Source organism: Sceloporus occidentalis, unplaced genomic scaffold (genome assembly GCF_023333645.1).
Source record: "Sceloporus occidentalis isolate IW3139 unplaced genomic scaffold, rSceOcc1.0.p SCAF_2, whole genome shotgun sequence".
NCBI lineage: Eukaryota > Metazoa > Chordata > Lepidosauria > Squamata > Phrynosomatidae > Sceloporus > Sceloporus occidentalis.
Genome location: NW_028316982.1, coordinates 135,661,561 through 135,672,216, shown reverse-complemented (window position 1 = coordinate 135,672,216; position 10,656 = coordinate 135,661,561). Strand labels below are relative to the sequence as shown.

The 10,656-nt window shown below is 44.6% G+C and overlaps 1 protein-coding gene across 1 annotated transcript; it reads left to right on the top strand.

Moving 5' to 3' along the window:
* Positions 1 to 5,264: 5,264 nt before the first annotated feature.
* LOC149319073 (uncharacterized) lies at positions 5,265 to 8,658 on the top strand. Its single transcript, XM_089507953.1, has 3 exons — positions 5,265 to 5,798; position 6,851; positions 8,551 to 8,658. The coding sequence occupies exons 1-3, from the start codon at positions 5,265 to 5,267 to the stop codon at positions 8,619 to 8,621; spliced, it is 606 nt and encodes a 201-aa protein (XP_089364079.1). The 3' UTR covers positions 8,622 to 8,658.
* The last annotated feature ends 1,998 nt before the right edge of the window (positions 8,659 to 10,656 follow it).

Genomic DNA, 10,656 nt, shown 5'->3' with positions numbered 1-10,656 from the left:
ATGCGCAAATATGCTCCTGGCAACTACTGAGTCATGGGCGTCCAGGCTCAGAGAGAAGTCCAGTTAGATCTGAAGTCTCAAGGAATGAACTCAGAGGGCACATGATTTTACGATGCGCAAATACGCTCCTGGCAACTACTGAGTCATGGGCGTCCAGGCTCAGAGAGAAGTCCAGTCAGATCTGAAGTCTCAAGGAATGGACTCAGAGGGCACATGATTTTACGATGCGCAAATACGCTGCTGGCAACTACTGAGTCATGGGCGTCCAGGCCCAGAGAGAAGTCCAGTAAGATCTGAAGTCTCAAGGAATGGACTCAGAGGGCACATGATTTTAGGATGCGCAAATACGCTCCTGGCAACTACTGAGTCATGTGCGTCCAGGCTCAGAGAGAAGTCCAGTCAGATCTGAAGTCTCAAGGAATGGACTCAGAGGGCACATTATTTTACGATGCGCAAATACGCTCCTGGCAACTACTGAGTCATGGGCGTCCAGGCTCAGAGAGAAGTCCAGTCAGATCTGAAGTCTCTAGGAATGGACTCAGAGGGCACATGATTTTAGGATTCGCAAATAATGAGAAAGTGAGGGTTCATTGACTCTGATATTATATGAAGATAACTGCTAGATTTTGCATGCTTTGTGGAAATGGTTGAAGGGAGTAGGACTTAAAAATCCGATGAAGCCCCGGGGGGGGGGGGGGGAGATCAATATGTTGCAGACAACAAAAGGAATTAAAACAAATATCTCTAGAACCTAGAATAAGACTGAAGCTGAATTAGTTATCAAAGAAAGATCCGGCTTCTTCAGAAATGGCAGTTCTTCTACCATTAAAATGTCATGTCCTCTAGAAGGCAAAGATTACAGTTTTGTAGAGAAAGAATCACTTAGCTAAAGGATGCATGAAATGAGGCACCAAAGGAAGAATGGGGACGGATGGGCCAAATTTCCAAGTTAAGCAAATAAATAAAAAGTAGCAGGGGAATGAAAAAAAAGTTTGTAATTAAAAAACCCTGAAAATTTCTGGATAAACTCAATCCTGTGTTTTCCAAAAGCAGGTTAAAATCCCACTGTCCATATAGCCCACTCCCAAAATAGGCCAAACACTCATGGGGCATGGCTTTAAGTTGCTCTGCTTATTATTATTATTATTATTATTATTATTATTATTATTATTATTCTCCCCACAATGCATGTTCACTGTCAACAAAGACACTGACTGCTACTTTGAATTACCTCCCACATCCTAGCCAGATGCCATTCCATTGCATAGCCACCCCTTTGATTGGCCACACAGTCACACGTGCGATGCACCACCAGTAAAGGCAATTGGTGCATCAGTGATACAGTGGCCACATGCAATCATGGAGGGTCCCCCTTACATGCTCACTCCCCCCTTCAACCCATGCACTTTCATTTCTTTGTTTTGCGGTAGCCCTGCGCTGGTGACAGGCTGTTTATATGCAGACATGAAGATGTGAATTTTCCACATCTGGAGCTTTTTTTCCCTTCAGTTTTTGGCTCCAGGGTGCAACTTTGTTCCACTTTTTACCTGCTTTCACCTCGTGCATTATCTAAATGTCCTGCGTTCTAATTGTCTGGAAGCCACTTTATTTTGCCCATGTGTTTCACCCCATTGTTGTTCTTGTTGGTAATGATATTACTGCCACCAATTATTTTTCTCTTCTTCCTATTCATTAACCATTTCCTTTCCTCCTCCTGCATAACAGGAAGCAGGAATTCTCATTTTCACTCTCTCTCATTCCACATGCACATTTGGAGTAAGGAACAAACAAATTTCACTAGGCAGCTGGATAACACAGAAGGAGACCTGGTGTCTGTCACCCAATGACCCAATTTTGTACTGTACACTAGAGATTATCTTTAATCAATTAGTTAATTAACTCACTATATAACCCCGGAGGCGGCGCAGCAGCAGCAGCAGCAGCAGCAGCAGCAGCAGCGAGGGTGAGAGAGGCAGCGTCCTTGGGGCTAGGCAGGCCCCTGGAGTATCCCCCCTCCCACCTGGCAGCCCAGCAACAGCAACCAAGGTGAGGGCACCGCCCAGGGCCCTTTAAAAGAGGCCCAGGAACAGCGTCCTCGGTGAGGCGGCGCAGCAGCAGCAGCAGCAGCAGCAGCAGCGAGGGTGAGAGAGGCAGCGTCCTTGGGGCTAGGCAGGCCCCTGGAGTATCCCCCCTCCCACCTGGCAGCCCAGCAACAGCAACCAAGGTGAGGGCACCGCCCAGGGCCCTTTAAAAGAGGCCCAGGAACAGCGTCCTCGGTGAGGCGGCGCAGCAGCAGCAGCAGCAGCAGCAGCAGCAGCAGCGAGGGTGAGAGAGGCAGCGTCCTTGGGGCTAGGCAGGCCCCTGGAGTATCCCCCCTCCCACCTGGCAGCCCAGCAACAGCAACCAAGGTGAGGGCACCGCCCAGGGCCCTTTAAAAGAGGCCCAGGAACAGCGTCCTCGGTGAGGCGGCGCAGCAGCAGCAGCAGCAGCAGCAGCAGCGAGGGTGAGAGAGGCAGCGTCCTTGGGGCTAGGCAGGCCCCTGGAGTATCCCCCCTCCCACCTGGCAGCCCAGCAACAGCAACCAAGGTGAGGGCACCGCCCAGGGCCCTTTAAAAGAGGCCCAGGAACAGCGTCCTCGGTGAGGCGGCGCAGCAGCAGCAGCAGCAGCGAGGGTGAGAGAGGCAGCGTCCTTGGGGCTAGGCAGGCCCCTGGAGTATCCCCCCTCCCACCTGGCAGCCCAGCAACAGCAACCAAGGTGAGGGCACCGCCCAGGGCCCTTTAAAAGAGGCCCAGGAACAGCGTCCTCGGTGAGGCGGCGCAGCAGCAGCAGCAGCAGCAGCAGCAGCAGCGAGGGTGAGAGAGGCAGCGTCCTTGGGGCTAGGCAGGCCCCTGGAGTATCCCCCCTCCCACCTGGCAGCCCAGCAACAGCAACCAAGGTGAGGGCACCGCCCAGGGCCCTTTAAAAGAGGCCCAGGAACAGCGTCCTCGGTGAGGCGGCGCAGCAGCAGCAGCAGCAGCAGCAGCAGCAGCAGCAGCGAGGGTGAGAGAGGCAGCGTCCTTGGGGCTAGGCAGGCCCCTGGAGTATCCCCCCTCCCACCTGGCAGCCCAGCAACAGCAACCAAGGTGAGGGCACCGCCCAGGGCCCTTTAAAAGAGGCCCAGGAACAGCGTCCTCGGTGAGGCGGCGCAGCAGCAGCAGCAGCAGCAGCGAGGGTGAGAGAGGCAGCGTCCTTGGGGCTAGGCAGGCCCCTGGAGTATCCCCCCTCCCACCTGGCAGCCCAGCAACAGCAACCAAGGTGAGGGCACCGCCCAGGGCCCTTTAAAAGAGGCCCAGGAACAGCGTCCTCGGTGAGGCGGCGCAGCAGCAGCAGCAGCAGCAGCAGCAGCAGCGAGGGTGAGAGAGGCAGCGTCCTTGGGGCTAGGCAGGCCCCTGGAGTATCCCCCCTCCCACCTGGCAGCCCAGCAACAGCAACCAAGGTGAGGGCACCGCCCAGGGCCCTTTAAAAGAGGCCCAGGAACAGCGTCCTCGGTGAGGCGGCGCAGCAGCAGCAGCAGCAGCAGCGAGGGTGAGAGAGGCAGCGTCCTTGGGGCTAGGCAGGCCCCTGGAGTATCCCCCCTCCCACCTGGCAGCCCAGCAACAGCAACCAAGGTGAGGGCACCGCCCAGGGCCCTTTAAAAGAGGCCCAGGAACAGCGTCCTCGGTGAGGCGGCGCAGCAGCAGCAGCAGCAGCAGCAGCAGCAGCGAGGGTGAGAGAGGCAGCGTCCTTGGGGCTAGGCAGGCCCCTGGAGTATCCCCCCTCCCACCTGGCAGAGAGTGTGTGGTGAAATTACTGATATGGGCAATAAAAAACGTTCTAGAACAAGCCCTGATACAAACAAGCAGAATAAAGCTTCCAAACAGCTTAAAATTGATGACTTACTTGTTAATGAGGAAACTGCGAGTACTCCATCTAAATTGGCAAATACAAACTTAGAATTTTCAATTCCAACTGCTAACAACTTTCTTGTGTTGGGGCAAGAAAATGAGCTTTTATCTGAACTTTTAGTATCTTCAGGGAATGAACCGGCTAATATTGGTGGAGGGGTGTCCCTGGAACTAAATGAGTCTGTATGGGAGAAATTGCCAGATACTGAGAAGGAACAACTCACAAAGCAAAACAAGTTAAATCCACCGGATTTTGTGACAAAACAATGCCTTTTAACAGCTCACACTGTCATTTCAATTTATGAGCGCTTAGGGAAAATTGTTAATCAGGTAGAGCTTCTCAAACACTCCTTTGAGACTTTTATGCAGAAGCAATTAGTGGCAAAAGAGAATTTAGATCATGTTAATAGAGAAATACCCTGTAAAGCGAGGACTTCCACTATCAATAACCCCAGAGGCAATCTATCAGCAACTTTTAAGGAGATGGGGGAAAGAAACCATGGTAGGACTTTACAGGTAAACCAAGTTATGTTGCAAATTGCCTACAACAATATAAACAACGGTAGATGGAGATCCAAGAGAATTATTAGATCCTCGCTGAGCCAACTTCTACAGGTGCCCTTCTACGACATTGATATCCTTGATGTGGAATGCCTCCTAATACATCAACTTATAAACGAATCTTGTTATCTTTTGAACAATCTACAATTCCTCTCATGTTGCTGAAAATGAAACCTTTTTTATTCAAATTCCAAATAATCCCAGCACAGGTTTTTCGGGATCAAATTATATCTCCTCTGTTCCCTAATAAGTATGATAATGGGGGGCCTGCAGTTCAAAGTAATGCCCACCTGACAATTTCTAAAGGAATCCCTAAAGGGACCCCGAGTAAGACCACACCGAAGCCCAATTCAGTTAAAATCTCCAACAGCACGGCAGAGAGGCAACCCACAGAGAAACTGGCCACAGATTTAAGTGATTTAATAATTAATATAGAACAACATGACATCACATCCAGAGTGGACGACCTTAAAAATATGCTGCTTACTACAAAGGATTTGGCCATACCACTGTGGAACTCAATAACTACCGCTGAGGCCCACGATGTAGAGAGGGCTTTAGATATGAGTTCTATTGATGCTCTCTTATCAATGAATAAAAAGGATTTTACAACTATAATCCCAGTACAACCTTTGGAACCTAAGAGAGTTAATACTGTACCCTCCCGGCACGAAGCAACTAACAAACGAAAGGGTCCAGTTCAAACAGAACTCTTGAACATTGGTAATGATATGGACTTTACATCAGCTTGACAACTAAGCTTATTAAGTTGGAATATCATGGGCTGGGGAAATAAGTTCCATGATGCAGATTTTGCAAATTACCTCCAAACTTTTAAAATTCTATGTTTACAAGAGACATGGGCCCTTGAAACTAATTTGCCATCTCTTTATGGATTTCAAGCATTTTCTGTCCCTGCAGCTAAAAGTTGTACAAGAGGCCGTGGTAGTGGTGGTCTTACAATATTTATATCGGTAGATTTGCAGGCAGAGATTCAACCAATAACTAGTGCTTTCCCACATTGTATACAGGTGCTAGGTATCAAGAGCAGGAATTTTGGTTTTTTAATCTGTATAAATGTTTATTTCCCCCCTAACTTAGCAAAGAACGTAGGTCCTAATAATATTTGGGATAGTTTATCTGAAACCATATTTTCCTTAGAGAGCCAATATCCCTCTACAAGGCTTTTACTTTGTGGAGATTTTAATGCTAGAATCGGAAATGACTCAAGGCAGGTGGAGAGTACTAACCAAAGATCAATTGCTTATACTGCACCAGTTCCTAGGGTCTCAAAGGATATAATTACCAACAAAGCGGGATCTAAACTTATAGAAATTCTTTCTTTGCACGGCTTGCTGTGCCTTAATGGAACCCATTATGATCGGACATCGGGTTCATATACGTATGTTACCAACAGGGGAACAAGTACAATAGATTATATAATAGTATCTGCAAACCTGGTTCCTGATATTTGTAGATTTGAAGTTATTAGTCGTGTTGAAAGTGATCATTTCCCTTTGTCATTATTATTTAATACTGGGTTATTTCATCTCCCTGGTACTCCCCAAAATTTAAATTTAAACTTAAATTTAAATGGAATTCATATTGGGGAACGGAGAATACGGTGGTCAATTAATCTGGGTAGTTCAGTCCATCAGATGCTGGAGAGTATTACTTTTAAATCCCTACAATCAGCTATTTTAAATTCCACTTCAGATATTCTACATACCCTCCAAACTATCATTCAAATGCTTAGGCCCAAGTTGGTGAGTAACAAACAATTTAATCCCAACACGGTAGCAACTAACAGATGGTTTGATTTTGAATGTCAAAGTGCTAGGAAAGCACTGATGAAGTGCTCTCGGCAGGCACTTAGAAATAACGACAATATCTCTCCTGAAATCTTAGCCTCTATGCGATCAGCCTATAAGGCACTTTTAAAACACAAAAAAGATGAATATATTAGAACGCAATGGAAACAACTAGTGCAAGCGGTTACAGAAAAAAATGAGAAACAGTTTTGGGATATTACTGCCTCTAGCATGAATAAGATTAGACCGGTTATTATGGGGCATATTACACCACAACAGTGGTATAGCCACTTTAGTAAGCTCTATGGAGCTACAAATGCAGCGCATTACTCTCCTTCTGTGTTAAAAAATACCGATTTGCCTCAATGGCCTCCAGTTTCAGAATCTGAGATAAAAAAACTGATTGCAGCTCTGGCATTGAATAAAGCCCCAGGAGAAAATATGATGCCCCCAGAAATATACAAAAATTTTTCTGATTGGTGGGCTCCAATACTAGCTAAGGTATTTACCCAAATTAATAACACTGGGATAACTCCAGTAGGCTGGAAGCAGAGTGTAGTCGTCCCCATATATAAGAAGGGAGATAGGCAAGATCCTAATAACTATCGGCCTATAAGCCTGCTGGATGTGGATTCTAAGTTATACAGTAGATATTTATTAAACAGGTTGGAGGATTGGGAATTTAATAACCAGATTATTTATCCTGAACAAGCTGGATTCAGGGAAGGCCAGAGTACTATTGACCACTGTTTGACTCTTTATTATTTAGCCCAGAAAGGAATCGAAGGCCCTACAAAACATCTATTTGTTGCCTTCATTGATCTAGCAGCAGCCTTTGACTCAATTGACAGAAACTTGTTATGGCTTAAACTGGCCAATACCAATATAGACAATCGCTTATTGTTTCTGATCAAGGAACTTTATACCAATACAACAACAAGGATTAGAGTTGGTACTTCTGGCTCATTAACTGATCCCATTCCCACAAATAAAGGAGTTAAACAAGGATGCCTTTTGGCACCAACACTTTTTAATTTATTTTTGAATAATATTATCCCAGTACTTTCTGGCCCAGAATTCTTCCCGCCTACACTTGGATCTAAAAAGATATCTATTTTGTTATATGCCGATGACATGGTTTTAATCTCACTTACACGTATAGGTTTGAGAAGGTTACTTTCCAAGTTAGAGGCTTTTTGTTCCAAGGAAAAGCTTGTTATTAACTACAAGAAAACAAAGGTAATGGTTTTTGGGAAAAGACACGCTGTTTTTCGTTGCTCTATTAATGGTCATCAGATTGAACAATGCAGAGAATTTAAGTATCTCGGCATTTACTTTACAGAAAATCTTTCTTGGAAGCCCCATATAGAAGCCAGTAGAGCAGTAGCTGTGAGATTAATTGGAGCAATCCTTAGATTCTATAATCAGGCAGGGGGCCACTTAGTAGCGCCTGCTGTTAAAATATTCCAGAGCAAAGTTATAACGCACATTCTTTATGGCGCTGCCGTGTGGGGGTGGGATGATTCCCAACTGGCCAAACTGGAGGCCATCCAGAATATGTTTCTTAGGAAGTTACTCCTACTCCCACCTGGCACGCCTGCAGCCTTGGTTCGGGCGGAGGTTGGCCTTCCTTCTATTAGAGCTCGAATTCATTTTACTTTATTTAATTATTGGAGATCTGTAAAAGACTCTACGGTTAAGGTTTTTCCTAAGTTGTGCTTTCATTATATACCAAGCTGTAAAGTATGGAGCTCAAGATACCAGAGGCTGCTTGAAACATATCCTGCTTTAACTGAAAATCCTTCCAGTTGGAATACAAGAGAGAAACTTCGTGAATATATCTTTAACCAAGATATGCATCTGGATAGACTGACTATTAATAACTCGAAATTTTCTAAATGGTTTAGATTATATAAATTGGACCATCAAATGGCTGTTTATTTAGGGAATCTTACATTTTTAAAGCTTAGACAGGCTTTTACAGCTCTCCGCTTCCAAACAATGCCCTCAGCTATGCTTGATGGTAGATATTCACATACACCTAAGGAATCCCGTTTATGTATTTGTGGAGCCCCAGAAATTGAGGATTTACCTCATTATTTGTTTTCTTGCTCACTATATACTGGTCCAAGAACTAAATTTATGGGATCTATTTTGTCCAATTTACAGTCTAATACCATTTCTGAAAAAAATTATTATCTTTTGTCTGATATCGATTCTAAGGTAACTTATAAGGTTTCACTATTTGCTTCAGCAGCAATTAAAATTCGGGCAAGGGTAATGGCAGACATCGCAGTGGATTGCCAGGGGGATGACCTTATCTAAACTTTGAAGCTTTTTCCTTTTTCTTTTTTTTTTTACTTCTCTTCTCAATGCTTTTAATGGTTGTTAGGTGGATGATTTTACCCAAACTTTGAAGTGTTTTTTTTCTTTTTTTTTTTTCTTTTTTTCTCTTTTCCCACTTTTTTTAATGTTGTTCTATTTGACTGATTGGAAGTATATTATGTATTATGTATTAAATCTGGATGTTATTTGAGGGGATATTTTATAATTCTAAATTGCTGTTATTGGTTTTATATTTTATATTTTATCATGCGAATGGCCTTTGGCTTAAGCATCAATAATAATAAAGATGAGACTATATAACCCCAAGATATACCCTCTTCCATTCCCTATAGCATACATGCCAAGTTTCAGTTGCTGAGATTTCAGAGTTAAGGGAGTTAAGGCAGAAACATCTTTATCCTCATAGATGGGGAAGACAGTACAGTCGGCCCTTCTTATACATGGATTTTTAATACATGGATTCAACCATCCACAGTTTAAAAATGTTCAAAAAAAGTATAAATTTCAAATATCAAACCTTGATTTTCCAATTTTTATAAGGGAATACCATTTTGCTATGTCATCATACTTAATGGGACTTGAGCATCCACGGATTTTCTTATCCATGGGGGATCTTGGAACCAAACCCCAAAGTATAACAAGGGTCCACTGTATAACCATAAATTAAATAAAGCATAATAACAATCAAAGCAAATAGTAAATAGGAACACAGTTGTATGATCTCATTGTGGGAAGCACACTATCTTCCCCCAGTGCAGTGGCATCCTTATTGTTGGTATCACCCAGTGCTGTCACTCACCGGGGGAGGGGAGATTATGGGGGTTGGACTTCTGGTGTGCAACTTCTGGTGCACTTCTGAGATGCTGCACATGCCTCTAGGGAGCAGCCCTGGGGAGAGCTACAGAAGCCCTGCATGCCCCAGGGAAAAGCCAGGAAGCAGCCATGGGACTCTGAGGAGGGATGCAGAAGCCCCATGTGGCTGCAGGGAGCCCCACAGGGGGTGGGGGACTGGTCGGGTGTCACCCTCCCTTCAGTGGTGTCATTCCCCTTCTGGGGTGTCACCCGGCACACTCTGCACCCTCTGCACCTCCCCAGTGATGCTATTATCCCAGTGAGCTCTGACTGGATGTCTAAAGAAACTACACACACACACACACACACACACACACACACACACACACAGGAGAAGAAATAGCTACTGTCATTTCAGCATGCTCTTAGTGAGAGATGTTCTGCATTCTATTTTGTTATTTTGGCACAGAGTGTTGTAAGTTGTTCAACATTTTCTTTATGGAATGTTCCACTAAAATGTAATATTGCAAGAGCAAAGTGTGTATGGGAGGGAGCAGAAACTGCATCCTATAAGACGGGTAAGAGGCTGAAGTTAAGACTTCAGACTTTTAGAAGGTGGCAGCACTGAAGGATGGAACAGTGACATCAGTGAATAATAAATGTATGAAAAGAAAGTTTCCAAGAATGGGGGGGGGGGGGGGCAGAAAGGAAAAGAGCATAGCACCAACCATTACTTTCTGTGGAGAGGATAATATGCAAACCTGTTCTCAGGCACAAATACAAAATACCTTCATTATTGAACAAAGTAATTAATTACAAATAGCTAGTTTTTTCTCACTAGATCCTTTCGAGCTTTGATTTTATAAAAGTGGAAGCACAGGAGTTCAAATAAAAATACTAGCTGTTCAAACAGCAAAAGCACCAAGCAGTGTATACAAGATGAGAAACCTACTGAGGCTAATCAACTGTGTCTCAAAATTCAGCTGGATCTTTCTTTTTGGGTTTTTTTCTAAACTTTTGCAATCTCAAACATATTCAAAGCAGATAATGGTCCGCCTTTTGAAGGAGATGGAAATTATACCAGAATCTGGCAGCCACGTTCAGTCAAAGGAAAATTACCCCACTCTTGCCCAAAGCAAATGGAGAAGCAGAAAGATTCATGAGAGCCACTAGAGAGAGAGGGAATGAGAGAGAATGAGAGAGAATGAGAGAGAAGAACCTT